The 18,027-nt window shown below is 36.7% G+C and overlaps 1 protein-coding gene across 1 annotated transcript in view; it reads right to left on the bottom strand.

The window, feature by feature from the left end:
* Positions 1–18,027, bottom strand: part of LRP2 (LDL receptor related protein 2) — a 262,918-nt gene that overhangs the window by 160,622 nt on the left and 84,269 nt on the right. Inside the window, exons 11-14 of the mRNA XM_043995927.1 lie at positions 15,046–15,215; positions 8,080–8,303; positions 5,595–5,801; positions 2,021–2,223 (exon numbers count right to left, since the gene is read on the bottom strand). Coding sequence (XP_043851862.1) covers positions 2,021–2,223; positions 5,595–5,801; positions 8,080–8,303; positions 15,046–15,215 — 804 coding nt within the window. The remainder of the gene's footprint in view (positions 1–2,020; positions 2,224–5,594; positions 5,802–8,079; positions 8,304–15,045; positions 15,216–18,027) is intronic.

Here is an 18,027-nt window from a genome sequence, read left to right as displayed (position 1 = left end):
TTCCATTTCCACACCTAAATATAAGCCATGATTCTGAAATAACATGGCTTATTTTTTAACAAAAATACCACAATTTACACATCTGAATTAATATTATCTCCTTCAAATAGGAATCAGGAGGTATTATACCATTATTCCAACAACTGCTTCACCACTATGCCAAATTGTTTTGAAACATTTACTTAGTAATTCTTTGCTTTTAGGATATGAGGTACTTTCTTCTGAATCTCCTCTATGGCAGCAAATTTTGAAGGATGAATTTGTCTTGTGAAAATATTCATGGAGATAAATAGGTAGATGATAGATTAAATAGATGCATGGATGGATGGACAGATAAACAAATGAATCAATGAATGCATAATGAATAAATAACTAGACAGATGGGTAACAAAGAAAATATCCACAGGTCATTCCAAACCAAGTCTGGTAAATAAAGTGGTCAACCTGACTAATAGCATTTGAAGTTAAAAACTATGTGACTATGAAGATTAATTATTGCATTCTCTCTTAGAGGCAATTAGGTGGATCAATAAATAAAGCACTGGACCCGGAAGCAGGAAAAATATAACCTCAGAGACATTACTAGTTGTGTGATCCTGGGCAAATTACTTAATCTGTACCTCAGTTTCCTCAACTGTGAAATAAGAATAATAATAATAGCACCTGCCTCACAGGCTTCTTGTGTAAATCAAATGAGATATTTTTAAAGTTCTTGTTGTGGTGCCTGGCATACAATAAATACTTAATTAATGCTTGCCCCCTTCCTCCCCCTGTTCCTCCCTGTGAAACTTTGAAGGAAATTCAAACAGTAGCTTCAGAAAAGTTTTAAGTAACAGCAGCATCACTGGAAAAAGTACATTGCCTCCTACATGACCTTTTTCAGGGATAATTTCAAGTCTAAATTCTAGTTATATTTGCTTTTAATAAATATAAGTCCTTTGCTGCATTGCTATTTTTTACTTAAATTTGCTCATTGTGTGCATCTTGAAATCCCTTCCCTCTATCTCCCCAATAGAATATAATCTCTTTCTGGGCAAGGACTATTTTTTTCACTTATATTTTTGTATCAATACATGTAACATAGCACAGACCGTAAATATTTGTTGAGGGGAAAAATAAATAAATTATACAATATGAAAAAATATAAGTCCTTTGTTATTCAATTAAGGAAAAAAATTCTTAGCAAGAAAAATTTAAAGCAAAATTTGTCTTTCTCTAAATCACCACTGACATCATTAAAAGTCCTTTTGATTTTCTTAATAACCTACTTATGCAATAAACAAAATAGAAAAGGAAAAATATATATAACAGAGATATGCTGGAAGCTCAGCTAAAAACCTTGTAACCTAGGCAAGGCCCACTGTAAGCAAGTCTTCCATATATGAGACCCCACCTCTTATCTCAGTGTCTTTCCACACACCTTCAATGTACTCCCTCCAAATCTGTCTCACAGAATCCCTGCTTTCCTTCACAGCTCAAATTAAGTGCCATCTCCTACAGAGTCTTTCCTGATTGTTTTCTCCTTCCTTCCCTCTCTCCCCAGTTCCTAGTACCCTCTCCTGCCAATGAAACTTTGTTAGTGTCCATTTCGCATATATTTATATATTTTCTATTTACTTTTCTTTGTATATATTTATCACACCTTTTGAATGAACCTAGCAGATGAACCTAATGTTAAAAAAACTAGAATTCCCCTTTCCTTTGTAAAGTAAAAAGGGAGAGTCATAAATAGCAGTTATCCTATGACTGGAGACCTGTTAATAAGCAATGAAGAAGTACCATATTCAAAGGAGGAAAGATTATAGCTCATACATTGGCTTCTCTTAGGATGATCATTCAGCAGCAGCAGTGTTGGCTTCAAATACTAAAGGCAATAGGGTTTTTTATCTCTAGGTTACCACATATTATAAGCATCATAAACCACATAATATCATTTACCATAAATTTCTATAACCATACAAAGATTTTTTTAAACCATTTCCAATAACAAGCATTTCATTCCACTACTCTTTAGGCTTACCATAGGGCTGCCTGAGAGAATGGTAAATGGTCACTCCATAGGGCCTCAGGGAGGACTGGTAGATAATTTGTGGGTTGGATTCTGAAAATTTATTTGCCTTCATTACCGCTAACCTTGTCCAATCCGTAAAGAACACATTGTGTTCAAACAGGCTGATTCCATAAGGATGAGGGATTATTGCTCCCCCATGAGCTATTGTCTTCCTGTTATAAAAGATACAATACATATTTATTCATTAGAGATTAATTAAATTTAATATGACTCCAAAAAGTCAAGTAATTTGTTAATTTTAACTGTAAAATTTAACAAAGTATATGCAATGAACAATAGCTAAACATTGACTGAAAATGGACTGTATGTTATAGTAATAACTCATATTTACATATATAGAGAGACATTTACAAAGCTCTTTAAATACATTATCTTCTTTGAACCCAATGACACCACCATAAGGTAGATGGAGTTCGTGCTGATATACTCTTTTTATAGAAAAGGAAGATTAAGTGATTTTGCCAAAGTCTTATGGCTAGTAACTAGTAACATATGAACTCGGTCTTCTGACTCTAAATCTAGTGTTCTTTCCACTGTATTGCCTGGTCTATGCAATACATGCATTTCCATATATGGATTCATGTTCTCCTCTAACACCAATGGCTGTCCCTGATAAACTGCTCAATCAAGTAAATCAAATGGTCAGCCCTTGGATGAAGGGATAACATTTCCAGCATCAACTAGATAGAAGAAGACTAGAACATGAAAATGATATTTTTATTAGCTTTAGGCAATTGGGACAGCTAGATGGCACAGTGGATAGAGTGCCAGTCCTGGAGTCAGGAAGACTCATCTTCCTAAATTCAAATCTGACCTCAGACACTATATTTGAACAAGTCACTTCACCCTTTTGCCTCAGTTTCCTCATCTGTAAAGGAAATGGTAAACCACTCCAGTATTTTTTGCCAAGAAAACCCCCAATAGGGTCACAAAGAGTCAGACATGACTGAAAAATAAGTGAACAACAAATAGGTGGTTGAGATTTTAAGGGGGAAAAAGATTGAACTGATTCGCAAGCAAAGCAGGATGACTTGATAACATCCAAAGATGATGTAGACAACATGAAAAAGTATAACCAAAGAGCTACCAAGGTGTTAAGAGGCTTACAGTAATTATATAAAGAGAAACCAAAAATACCTAGACCGTAACTGTCTACCCATATAAGATTCTTGACTGAGAATTTCAGCTCATTTTAGTGAACAATTAGTTTGACTTTTTTAAATGAACTTCGAGATTGCTTAAAAGAATGAGTTAATTCAGTTTAGACATTTAAATCAATGGAACACTTCGAAGTTGAGGAGTATAGAAGAGGCATGACAAGGGCATCTTAAGATGAAAAGAAGAGTCTTGGGTTTGCTGTCATAGGGGCCGGGTTTGAATTCTGACTCTGTGCCTGACAAGCTGGGCTTCCTAACTCACTGGGCTTCAGTTTTCTTATCTGTAAAAGGAGGGGATTTAACTAGATCACCTCTTACCTCCCTTTTTCATCTTCAATCCTAGAAACTGAGGCTGAATGAGAAAAATAAGCTGCATGGAACTCTGTGGGTAAAAAATATCAGCCACTTTATTTTGATTCACTAAGACCAGTCCTACATTTGGGCCTGGAAAAAACACTGGGAGGCTGAGAAACATGCATAGGACAATCTTTTTTATTTATATTTTGGCCAAACAGAAAGGATTTGGAGACAAATTAACAAAACAAGTAAAAATTTAAAAGATTAGAGATAAAGAAGAGCTTTAAAAAAAAACTGAGGGGGCAGCTAGGTGGTGCAGTGAATAAAGCACTGGTCCGGATTCAGGAAGACCTGAGTTCAAATCCGGCATCAGACACTTGACACTAGCTGTGTGACCTTGGGCAAGTCACTTAAACATCATTGCCCCACCAAAAAGAAAACTGAGCTGAGGATGTCCATGGGAGCAAAAAACAAAATGCCTAAACCACTAGTTAAAGTGACAGGTTGTACCTTCAATATTTTTGGAAGGGCACATTCAAAACAAGTGACTGATTATGGTTAGGTAGGTCCTGTGCGAATGAGAAAGACATTTCCTGTCTTAGTCAAACTCCTGACTTCTCAGAGGTGGCCAATAGCAGAGCAAGGGGAATAACTTTATAATTTTAGCTTAACTGGTAACTTTAAGCACCACTTTGATGCTACTTCACAGGCAAAGTACCATTCACATCTTAGCAAAAGAATATCCCACTTTTAACTTTTGTGTTTTCCAAATCTTTAACCTTAGCACAAAATGCTTAAATGACATACACAATGGCAAAAACAACTAGTTGATGAATGAAGAATACAAAAGCTATCCTAATGTACATTAGAACATGCTACTAGTAGTCAGTTAGAATTTTGAAAAATGTCCTAGCAAAGATTCATTTTGAAAGGAAGTATGATAGATATGTGTGTTCTTTCTAGGAACAAACAGAAGAAGAAAAATAAACTTAAAGAAAAACAATAGAAAGAAATCAAAAAAGAAATCAATCAATCAATCAATCAGTTGGACACATATTTATTGAGTCCTGGGAAAGAACTTTTTCTTAGCCTAGGAAGAAAGCAAATATTAAATACAGTTTTGGAGACACAAAGGGAGGATGTCCACTGTAATTAATCTCAACAAGTTTACAATTAGTCCTAATGCAAAGGTAATAAGAAGAAAAGAACAGGGGCAGCTAGGTGGCACAGTGGATAGAGCACTGGCCCTGGAGTCAGGAGTACCTGAGTTCAAATCTGGCCTCAGACACATAACACTATCTGTGTGACCCTGGGCAAGTCACCTAACCCCAATTGCCTCACTTTAAAAAAAAAAAAAAAGAAGAAGAAGAAGAAAAGAACAAAGAAAATGTGCTACATTTTCTATTCAAATGTTTCTATTTAGTGTTCTATGCTTGAGGACTCTAGATCAGAAGATATCCCTTGAATCAGGGATATAGAATAATAGGATATAAAATAATAGGCTTAGGATTGCCTGAGCCAATGAATTCTCACCTCAAAAATTTTAAACAAATATGAAAATTCTAGGAGCAAAATCAATGGGCAGGGAGGAAGAAAGCAAAGAAAAAATAAAATAAAAGGGTCATTTAGAATTAACCAAAAAGGGAGCTGAAAAGAAAAAAAGGGCAAAGTAGGAATGACAATAAAATATATATCGTAAATGTAAATGGGAAAAATTAAAGCCTAAATGCAGTGGGTGTTATCTACTATGACTTAGAATTTCAGTGTAGGTTACTTCATACAAATGTAGTTGTAAAAAAGCAACCAACGGGGCAGCTAGATGGCGCAGTGGTAAAGCACTGGCCCTGGATTCAGGAGTACCTGAGTTCAAATCCAGCCTCAGACACTTAACACTTACTAGCTGTGTGACCCTGGGCAAGTCACTTAACCCCAATTGCCTCACTTAAAAAAAAAAAAGCAACCAACAGAGTCATTTTAATTTAGTTATTTTGCTTTCTCTTCTTTTCCTCTACTACCTGCACTTAGCCCCCTGTGTAAAGTCATTAAAAAAAAAAAAAAACACTTCCAACCTTTGAAGTCCATCATAAGTTACAGTCTCGATGTAATCAAACCGGCAGTCGACCCAGTAAACTCGCTTTGATACAATATCCAGAGTTATCCCAGCAGGCCATCCCAGCTTTGTTTTTATCAAATCTTGACGGTTGGTGCCATCCATGAAGGCCCTTTCCACCTTAGGGTCCCCAGAAAGACTGTCCCAGTCTGAGAAAAATAAATAACTACAAAGAAAAAAAGATAAAAGAATCTATTTTTACAAGCTTTCATAGAAAGTGTAGGTTTCCTAGGGAATTTTCACATTATTTCATCATCCTTAACATGTTTTGAAAGGCCAATTTATTGCACAGTGTGTCTAAAGATTTGTGAGGATTTTTTCAGGAAACTAGAGGGTTTGAGATCTAAAGCAATAGAGTAAAGAATGCATCAGAATACCAGAAACAGTGAGGCTTGGTCAGAAAAGACAACTCCTCCAGAATCCAACTGTGAAAATACCCTAATCTGTCAGGTTGTCTACTTCAAGGTATCTACATTATGTACCGTTGACTATTATTATATTAACTCCATGTCGCATCCTAGAATTCTCTTTTTTACCTAAAAAGCCATCACTTTACAAGGTACAATAGGTCATTTTTTTTACCTCAACGAACCATCCTATAGCATAGAATATTTTCCTTCTGTCTTGAATATTGGCCAATACCATTGATCAGAAAATAAGCTATCAGCACCATTTCTCCCCACAAATGGAAGACAGTGTTTCAATTAATCCTAGGATTATATAGTAAAGCCCTATGATAGAGCCAGATCTGCTATGTAGAGATCTCATATGTGGAAATTAGGAACAATTCAAACTTCAAAACTTTATCAAAATATCACCTTTCTGGATAGCTAGGTGGCGCAGTGGATAGAGCACTGGCCCTGGATTCAGGAGTACCTGAGTTCAAATCTGACCTCAGACACTTGACAATTACTAGCTGTGTGACCCTGGGCAAGTCACTTAACCCCAATTGCCTCACCCCAAAAAAATCACCATGAAGATGATTGGACAAACACTTGCTGCTACCCTATCAAGGACTGTCTATTTTAGTTAGACACTAAAAAGATAGCACCATCACTTATGAGGTCAATGGCATATTCATATTAGAAGTCATTCCAATAAGTTCCAAACACATAATATTCATTGGTAATATTAAGCATGGTTTGAGATCCAACACTAAGCTTGATCCTACAGTAAGCTATCTAAATGTGTCAAATACTCTTGAAAAGTAATTTATCCCAAAGAGATGAAATAATTCTCTTAGTACACTTACTACATATTTGCTTCGCATATCTTCATGTAGGTAAGCACTTGATTTTGAAAGTGCCTGATACCGTAAGATTTAGACAACTGTTTTGAGTTTAACCATTAAATAGCCATAATATACATCCAGGCCCTAAGAGCCAAAGCCAGAAAGCAGTCAAGCATCAGGGTAATGGAAATCAATGCCAAGGGCAAAAGAGAATTTAATATAACCTTCAATTTTTCCAAGTGTCATATAGTATTTGTGCAAATATGTGTGTTATGAGAATTAAATAAATGTTCATATGCCTTATGCAGAATTTTTCTTTTAGTAACAGGTCGATAATATATAGCAGAAAGGATGTTCTTTAGATTGAAGGGTAGTATTCTCAGATAAAAATAAATCAAATTTTTCAAGGTAAGCAGAATTTTTACAAGATTAATGATCTGTGAAAATGTTTGCAATCTGGATTGTCACACTTTAGCATACAAATCCAGCTACTCTCTTTGTTTGTCATCTGGTGCCAATATTTATTAACTGTGAAAAAAATTAGATCAATTTAGGCTAATTTTGGTTAATGCCAATCAGGAAAAGCTAATGAGAGGGTAGATGCCAGCAATAAGGACTCATTGCACGTATCTCCTATAGAGGAAAAACTGAAATTACTTCTTTTTTGCAGTGAAATTAAAAAAAAAACAAAATGAAGTCATTATGTTTGAACTAGATGGATTCAAGTAACATAAATCCAACAAACATTAGGTACTGAAGGAGGTACAAAGTTTAGAGAAGACAGTCTCTGCCCTCAAGAAACATATAGCACTAATACCCTAATTTTGGAAGAACCTGAAAATATCACGTCTTTTTTTTTTTTTTTTTTAGTGAGGCAATTGGGGTTAAGTGACTTGCCCAGGGTCACACAGCTAGTAAGTGTTAAGTGTCTGAGGTCGGATTTGAACTCAGGTACTCCTGAATCCAGGGCCGGTGCTCTATCCACTGCGCCACCTAGCTGCCCCACAAGTCTTAATAGGCTCAAAATATCAGAATGCATTTTCTTGATTTTCCAATGCAATGTCCATGAAAAGTATTTTTTTCTTTTCTATTCATTGTTCATGCTATATCTCTCTTCTGCTTTTATTGAAATCACATTGAATTAAATAGGCTGAGGGAAAAATAAGGCTCTAGAAATATAAAGAGACATTAGAATTATTCCTATGCCACTTACCCAACAGTTGGATCAAGTGCAATTCCCCTAGGATTTCCCAAATTTTCTGTAATAAGGGTGACCCTATTTGTCCCATCCAAATTCACCATATCTATTCGGTTGACGCTGGTCTCTACTACATAGAGTTTATTGTTAACCCAGTCTACAGCTAGGTTCTCGGGTGTGTCAACAGAAACATTCAGAATTTCCTGGACATTTGCACCATCAATGTCAACTGAAAACACCTGCAAGAAAACCACGAGTTCTTATTTTTATATTAAATTTTATTTTTATTTTGAACTTAACAAACATCATTTAAATATGCATTTCCACATACATAGAAGAGAAAAAGAAGATTGTCCATGATTGTTTCTCAGTTATTTACAGTTTGCTTTCCTTTTTCAATATACAATAAACTCAGCATTATTTTAAAGTGTCCTTCTTGTCTGTAACTCTTTCTGAACTTCCTTTAGTTCTTTTAAAAATTCTTTTATGACCTCTTTTCTTTTTTCTTCTTTTTTTTGAGGGGTGGAAGCAACCCTATCCTTAACTTCCTTTACTCTCTTACCTCCTAAAAACTGAAAAAAGAAAGACAAAACCCTTGTAAAGCAAATTTCCACATCAGTAGTGCCCCCAAAACACATAATTTATTCTGTGTCTTAAATCTATTACCTCTTTGTCAGGAGGTGGGTACCTGGCTTGATCACTGCTCCTCTGGAGTCATGGTTGATCATTTCATTGATAAGCCTTTTAAAACTGCTCTTTACAATGCTGTTTTCATATAAATTATTTTCCTAGTTCTGCTCATTTCACTCTGCATCATCTCATACAAGTCTTCCCAGGTTTCTATGAAACAATCTATTTCATGATTTCTTATGACACAATACTATCCCATTACATTCCTATTTCATAACTTGTCTGGCCATTCCCCCTCAGTTTCCAGTTTTTGTTCTAACAAAAAGAATTGTTCATCATTTGATAAAGAACTGTGCATGACTTTAACCATTCTCAGCTATACAATGATCCAAGACAATCCCAAAGGACCAATGATGAAGCATACTATCCACCTCCAAAGAAAAAACTTGTATTGATTGAACACAGACTGAAGCATGCTAGTTTTCACTTTCTTTCATTTTTTCTCTTATTCAAGTTTTTTAATATAAAACAACTAATATGGCAATGTTTTACATAATTGCACATATATAACCTCTATCTGCTTACTGCATCAGGGAGGGGAGGAAGGGAAGAAAGGATGAAATCTGGAACTCAAAATTTTAAATTAAAACATTTATTTAAAAAAAAGAATTGTTCTAGATGTTTTTATACATAAGGACCTTTTTCTCTTCCTCTGAAGATCATTAGTGTAGCTAAGTGTAGGATCTATTTGTCTCTCTATGTCATTCACAGTCTCAAGATGTAATACAGCCTTTTTTGCAAAAAACATTCACATGGAAGATAGCGGAGAGAAGCCAGTAAGCTGCCTGAGCTCTCCCAAGTTCCCCTTAAAAACAAATTAAATCGAGGGGCAGCTAGGTGGCGCAATGGATAGAGCACTGGCCCTGGAGTCAGGAGTACCTGAGTTCAAATCCAGCCTCAGACACTTGATACTTACTAGCTGTGTGACCCTGGGCAAGTCACTTAACCCCAATTGCCTCATCAAAAAAAAAAAAAAAGATAACAAAAACAAATTAAATCAAGCCTCTAAATAGATTCTGAAACTACGGAACCTACAAAAAGACAGAGAGACACAATCTTCCAACCTGAGATAATTTAAAAGACTTCAGGAAAGATTGGTGTCACTCAAGTGGGGGGGGGGGAGGTGGAGCACAGCATACCTCAGCACAGTGCAGCGTGTATGTGGTTGGGGCAAGTCAGCAGAAAGCAACTGAGGCCCCTTGATGCTGGCTCAGCAGACTAGTGGCGCAGCAGGCCAGTGGTGAGATCCACAAGCACCAGCTGAGAGGGGAGGCTGCCAGCTAGGGGGTCACCCACAGGACAGACACAACCCAGGCCTGGCCATCCCAGCATGCACAGGGAGCAAGCCCAGGTCAGTGAGAAATCCACAAGCCATAGAGGCCTCAGAGTAGAAAGCCAGCGACATAGCCCCTATCTCCCAGCACAAGAAGCTTGAAACAGTGACCCTGGTGCCCAAGGAGTGGACCTCAACTTTAAAAATAATAATAATAAGCTGAAATATGAGCAAGAAACAAAAAAGAGCTCTCACCATTGAGAGCTTCTGTATTGACAGGGAGAGCCAAACAAACTCAGATGAGGACAATACTCTCAAATCGCCTACATGTGAAGCCTCAAGAGGGAAGATGAATTGGTCTCAAGACCAAAAAGCCTTCTAGGAAGAGCTCAAAAAGGATTTTAAAAATCAACTGAAAAAAAAGAAAAAGAAAAAGCAATTGAGAGAAGTAAAAGAAAAAATGGGGAGAGAAATGAAAGCAACACAAAAAATATGAAAAAAGAATCAGCAGCTTGGAAAAGGAAGCACAAAGATTGACTGAAGAAAACAATTCCTTAAAAATTTCATTTGGCCAAATGGAAAAGGAGATGCATAATCTGACTGAAGAAAATAATGCCTTAAAAATTCAAATTGGACAGTTGGAAGCTAATGACTCCATGAGACACCCAGAATCAGTCAAACAAAACCAAAAGAATGAAAAAATAGAAGAAAATGTGAAATACCTCATTGGAAAGACAACTGACATGGAAAACAGATCCAGGAAAGACAATTTGAGAATCACTGGACTGCCTGAAAGCCATGATCAGAAAAAAAAAAAAGTCTAGACATCATATTCCAGGAAATTATCAAGGAGAAAAAAAGCATTCACATGAACCCAAAATTCAGCACAAATCTGTAGTTTTCTAGGTACACTCCATTGAACTAATTTGTCAAGAGGAGGAAAATAAATTATGTTTTAAAGAACATCCATGAACAAAAGGAGAAACTGAGAAAAATCTCATCTTTACTTTTTTCAACACTTTTGGGGGAACAAGGAATAAGAAAACGATTCTAAAAAGCCAAACTGAAGGAATTTTGAACTTTTCTTACTGTTGTTGTTTTTTTTTTTTTTCACTGATTTCTATGTCTAATACCTTATCATAGCATATAAGTGACCCTGGGTTTTCAAAGACCGTGCCAGCACAGAACAAAGCCTGGAAGGTTCTACCAAGCTGGAAATTTTCCAGTTCAGTCCTGGCAAAGGGCTATATATCTCTCATCCAAGGGCCTGCCTGGCAAAAGGCAGAGCACCTTGTTACCAGAAAGCTGGGCACCAGGAATTTGTTTTCGGTTTTTTTCTTTGTTTATTTTTCTGTTACAATAATTTATGAAAACTATCTACAATAGAGAAGACCTGTCCATATACTGACTTAAGTATCAAAGCATTATTCTTATTGACCCATATTATCTACAGTAAACAGTTTCTTGGCAGTCTTTGCTATAAATCTACTAGGGGAATACACCTAGTAATAGCCTTCAGCTTCTGTGGAGACTGGTGAAGACATCTAAGAAATTCCAGTCTAGTTCTGCAGGGACACCTCTAAAGAAGAAAGGGATGTTCTCTTTTCAAGCCAATGGGTTTGAATCCAGAGGAAGAGAACAAAGATTGGATATTATAAAAAATTCTAGGAGTCCTGCCTTCCCAGAGATAAAGGGAAGTAAAGAATGTATTTCTAGAAGAAATCAGATCAAGAATCACAGTGACAAGGACACAGGGTTCTTGTTGTGGTGGTGGTGGTAGTGGTGTCATTTCAATCATGTCCAACTCCTCATGACCCAATTTGTGCTTTGCTTGGCAAAGATACTGGAATAGATTGCCATTTCCTTCTCCAGCTCATTTTACATATAAGGAGCTGAGGCAAACAGGGTTAAGTGACTTGTCCAGGGTCACACAGCTAGTATGTGACTAAGGACAGATTTTAAGTCAGGAAGATTTGAACCCTAGACCCAACACTCTATCTACTACATCACCTAGCTGCCTCAAGCACAACAAATAAATCAATAAATATTTGTTGAATTGACTTGAAATGTTCAGGACCACCAAGAAGGCCCTTGCCAAAGAAGAAAAACAGAAGAGACAGAGTTCAAATCACCACTTCCAATAAAAAAAAAAAGTTTTGTGTTTTATTCAAGTAGTATATTTCAGTAGAATCATATTTTATATGCATTATACTCTATAGTAAAACTTTTTATGAGTCTGGGTTTTTCCCAAAAGGGACATCTAATTTCTACATTCAGATTAACAGATAAGAAACCTCTTTCTTGAGGAAGTACCTGTTCCTAATTAAATTCCCTATATTCTATCAGAAATAATAAAATTTTTAAATTATAAAATTAAAAATATGGTGTGGGGGGCAGCTAGGTGGCATAGTTGGATAAAGCACCAGCCCTGAATTCAGGAGTACCCAAGTTCAAATCCGGCCTCAGACACTTGACACTTACTAGCTGTGTGACCCTGACAAGTCACTTAACCCCCCATTGCCCCACAAAAACAAAACAAAACAAAACAAAAATATATGGTGTGTGTCACAGCATTGACATATGACAATTAAATGAAAGCAATCAAATTCTCTATAGTTATTTACTCCAAAAAACTTCTTCAAAAGCTCATAGGTGGGACAGCTAGGTGGTGCAGTGGATACAACACCAGTTCTGGATTCAGGAGGACCTAAGTTCAAATCTAGCCTTCAGAAACATGACACTTACTAGCTGTGTGACCCTGGGCAAGTCACTTAATCCCCACTTGTCCTGCCCCCCCCCGGAAAAAAAGTAATAATATTAAAAGCTCATAGAGTCTGAGGTTGAAACGGAACTTGAGAAATCCTTTTAAGACATTCAGTCTGTTTGAAGAACATTTGGGAATTTCAGGAGGCCTACTACGTTGAATGGTAGACAGTGGTACAATACGACTGCCAAGAGATAGATCTTTTGTAAAGAGGCAAAGCATTCAAAGAAGGAAAATGATAGTTCTCCTGTACTCTTCTCTAGTTAGGCCACCTGTAAATATTATATTCCATTCTGGTGCCATACTGTAGGAAGTACATCAACAAAGGAGAGTACCAAGATGATGGAGGCCTAATCTATACATTTTATTGATTTCATTGGATCATAAATTTAGAACCTGAAGACCACTCTGAGGCAATCTCAACCAACCACTCATTTTACAGATTAGGAAGCTAAAATAAAAAAATGAATTGACATGCCCAGGGTCATGCTGGTAGTAGGCAACAGAGCTGAGATTCAAATCCAAGACCTCTGACTCTAAAAAACTCTTTGCCATGGCAATTACCCTTTAGGTCGGCTGCAGCAGAACACAAAGTTTTATTAAGCTCCCAAATGGAACATCTTATTTTATGGACCAAGTGGGGGGACATCACGTATCTCTCATCTGGAGCCCAACCTAAGTTTGGAAAGGCAAGCTAACCTAACTTCTTAGCCATGGTTAAGAACTAATGATCCTCAAAGGAAGAAGAAAAGGGCCCATTTGTACATAGGATAGCACCTAGGTAATAAAGGAGTTTTTCAGTCACAGAAAATACATGAGACCATCACTGAGAGGAGGGGCATCTAGTAATCTTTCAGTGTGGAAAGGATGCCTACACCAATGAAATAGCAGATCATCACAGTAGTAAAGAGCTTCATCAACATTACCCTATTTGATTCTTACAACAACCCTTTAAAGGAGGTAAGGTAAAATAATCCTGTTTTAACATAATGTATTTCATAAAGTAATTTAAGTGCAAATGACTATGTAAAGGTAAGAGCCATTCTTTTTATTTAAAAAAATATATTTTTAATTTATGGAATAAAACAAGCATTTCCATAACATAATATAATAAAAAAATTATTGCACATGAAACTGCCAGTCTACTAGGTATAACTTGCTATTGGACATGTTCTAAAATGTTTAGAGACCCATTATTTTTCAATGAAGGAAGGCAAAATAGATTAAAGAATAGACAAATGGATGAATGAATAAGCAACAAAGTGTGTACAGTGTGCCAAGCACTGTGCTATGCTCTGGGGATTCAAATACAAAAAGGGAAGACATCATGCTATTTCATATGAAGAAAGTGAGCCCCAAAGAGAATAACTGATGTGTCCAAATAGAAGAAAGGAGGCACGAGCCTATTCTAAAGAGGCTACTCATGAGAGAGTTGCCCAGTGGTCATGAATTATATGTCACAACTCATGAAAACTGTCTACAAAGATAAAGAGAAGATGCTATCTACATCAGAGTAAGGAAAACCCACACTCATGAAGTCATCAAGGATCCTTTACTTATTGGAGCAAATCAGAATTACAATTGGACCAGACTCCCATCCTACAAAATTCCAAGAAAGCTACAATTAAAATGTGTTGGAATTCTCTATTGGAAATCAAGGAAAATGACAAAAAAGAGAAAGAGACCTCCCCTACCTTTGAGGAGTCTCACAAATTGATTTCTTAAAATCTCCCCTACTTTATTCAAAGCTGAAATTAAATCCATCTCACTTTCCAAATAAGGCTATGTAACAAAATATTGGCTTGCTAAACCAAGTACTGTCAATATTTGTTATCCAATCCCCAATTCCAGTTGCATTTAGAAGATGAAGGTGAAATCTGATTTTTATCATCCAGAAAAGCACAGCACTTTTTACATTTTAAGTGATCAAGTTTCAAAAAATTACGACTCAATATCTAACCAGTTTTGAAAGAATGTCTACTATTTCTCTTAATTAGGCTCTTGGACTCCATTTCGAATAAAATTAAAAGTTGCTCAAGACTAATCCATATAATAGGCTGCTTTGTTTAATGTATCACATGTAATAGTATAGCATGGAAAAGGTGGTGATTAACATAAAATATCTCAAGGGCCTTTTTTGTTAGAAAACAAAGGCACTGCCTGCACCTACTCTCAAAAATGAAAAGCTATCAACACATTCTGTTCTTGGTCCCACTCCCTTCTTGGGGCCCAGGTCTTGAGAATTTCTACTTACCTTATCTTGTACAGTGTCTGTCCCAAAGATCCTATGCAAGTAAAAATGAAAATCCACACCCACAGCTACGCCACGATTCTGAGATTGTACCAGGGTCCGGAAGCTCATTCCATGAATATCACCAATTAACAAGTCCCGACCATTAGAGAAAATCAGAGATGCTACACCAGCTAAAGGTGAGGAGACAAATCACTCACTGCATTTAATAAGGAGAAATAGCAACATCTGACATTTGTATGGCTCTTTCTACTTTTCAAAGGGCTTTCCCATATCCCCTCTTGTCTTATCCACAGTCACTATAATCTCATAGGGTAACAAAAGCAAGTATGGTTATCCCCATTTTAGAAATGAAGAGACTGAGAAACTATATACAGATTTGGTGGTGAAATTTGTGGGGGGGAAGTAGATTAAAAACTATAGGAAAAAACTTGTTCAAATTTTTTGTTTTGGTGTTGGGGTATTTGGGATAAAGGGGGACCTCATTTATTTTCTCTATTTCCACTTGTTCTTTTCAAGAGCTCCAGTAGGAACAGGGTCAAGGACAAGAACCAGATCTCCTGGATCCTATCCAGGGATCTCCTCTAATCATGTAGTGATTTCAATGAATCAATCAAATAAACATCTACTAAGCACTTACCATGTGCAGGCACTGTGTTAAGTGCTAGGGGATACAAAAAGAGGCAAAAGACAGGTCCTCCGGACTAATGATGAAGAAAGGAACTGTATTAAGATGGGGAGGAAAATTAAACACTCAAGCTCCTGACACAATACCCCAAAAGAAAGAACTGATATTGATTGTACAAGACTGAAGAAGGCTATTTTCACTTTCTTTCATTTGTCCTTTCATGCAAGTTTTTTAATACCAAATAACTAAGGTAACGAACTGCTTACCACCTCAGGGAGTGTAGGAGGGTGGGGGAGAGAAGAAGGGATAAAATTTGGAACTCATAACTTTAAGTAAAAATGTTTATTATTTTTAAAAAAGAAAATCGTTTTCAAAGGCTTTAAAACTATGATTAATGAAATCCTAAAGTATACGTCCAGAATCATGCTACCCACCTCCTGCTAGAGAGATGAGATTGAAAATAAGAAGAAATGCATTTTTTGACATGGCCAATGTAGGAATTTATTCTGCTGAAAAGTTTTATTTTAATTGTTCAATTGAGAAGGAGGTGTAGTGGAAGAAAGATAATAAATATTTATAAAAATAAATATATATGTGCATATTTTTTAAATAAAAAGAAAGGAAAACTGGTTAAGTTTAAAAAAAACAGTCCCTGCCTTCAAGAAGTTTATAGTCTAATGGGGAGACAACAAACAAATATATACAAAGCAAGTGACATATACAAGATAAATAGGAAATAATTAACAGAAGAAAGGCATGGAATTAAAAGGGGCTGGGGAAAGGAGCAGCCAAGTGGCACAGGGGATAAAGCACTGGCCATGGATTCAGGAGGACCTGAGTTCAAATCCAGCCTCAGACACTTGACACTTACTAGTTGTGTGACCCTAGGCAAGTCACTTAACCCTAATTGCCCTGGGAAAAAAAAAGAGGGGTTGGGGAAGGCTTCCTGTAGGAGGTGGAATATTAGATATGGGACATAAAAGAAGCCATGGAGGTCATTAGTCAGAATTAAGGGGAGTAGAGTGGTTCAGGCATGGGGGCAATCAGAGAAAATGCCCAGAGCCAAGAAATGGAGTGTTTTGTTCATAGAACAGGCAGGAATTAGTATCACTGAATCAAAGGGTTTGTATCAGGGAACAAGGTGTAAAAAGACTTGGAAAAGTAGGATAGGGCTAGGTTATAAAGGCCTTGAATGCAGAGACTAGTGGCATGATGTAACCCTATTCCATATATAAATGTTTTTGGCATTTCTCAAAATAACAGTTTAAGGAGACAGCATGGCATAGTGGAAAGGGCCCTGGATTTGAATTCAGAATCTTGTGAGGATGTAATTAAACGATGTATGTAATGTGTTTTACAAACTGTAAAATACCATCCAAATGTAAACAATAATACATATATTATTAATCTCACATTTATTGTTTATATTCAGAATCAATCTTTGAATAATCAAAAGATGATGGCAGTGACATTTTCGCTGTTTGAACCTCAGTCCTGCTTCTTAGCAAGTCACTAAGGAGCTTCACTTCCCTCATTTATAAAATAATAAGTTTGGCTTTCATAATTAGGGTGATACCTACTAGCTCTGTGGGATCTATGATCACCCCCCCAGCCTCAGAATCACAATGCCATCTTAGAACTACTAGTGATATCTGAAAAGTTGGCTTTTTATACCCAGAAACACTCAATAAGCATGTCCCAACATCAATAAATACCTATAGATACTGGCTTTCATCTCCTGGAATTCATGAAAGAACAATTGAAAATAATTAAAATAAATGAGACTGGGCAGCTAGGTGGCACAGTGGATAGAGCGCTGGCCCTGGATTCAGGAGGACCTGAGTTCAAATCCGGCCTCAGACACTTAACATTCACTAGCTGTGTGACCCTGGGCAAGTCACTTAACCCCAATTGCCCCGCAAAAAAAAAAAAAATTAAATGAGAGACTCCCTACCCAAAAAACCCCAAAGCACTCCAAAGCCAAAACAGAAACAATTTTATGTCTCAACATTTTTAAGCAAGCTTTCTCCCATAGTTTTTAATCTATTTTCTTCCACAAGTTTCACCACCAGAACTATAAGACCCCTGACTAAATATGACATAAATAATATCAAAATTATTCCTACAGATGTTGGCATATCAATTCAATTCAATAAACATTTATTAAGTGCCTACTATGTGCCAGGCCCTGTCCTAAGCACTTAGAGATACAAATAAGAAAACAAAAAACAGTCCCTACCCTCAAGGGGCTTATAATCTAATGCGGAAAGGCAACCCACAACAGGAAGCTGAAGGGTGGAGGGGCATGATGACGGTGGAGTCCTCCAGTCCCAGGAGTACAGCTGCTGAGAAATGGC

This window comes from Dromiciops gliroides, chromosome 3, assembly GCF_019393635.1.
Source record: "Dromiciops gliroides isolate mDroGli1 chromosome 3, mDroGli1.pri, whole genome shotgun sequence".
NCBI classification, from domain to species: domain Eukaryota; kingdom Metazoa; phylum Chordata; class Mammalia; order Microbiotheria; family Microbiotheriidae; genus Dromiciops; species Dromiciops gliroides.
Note: the sequence above shows the minus strand (reverse complement) of the source record. Positions and strands in the feature narration are given on the sequence as shown.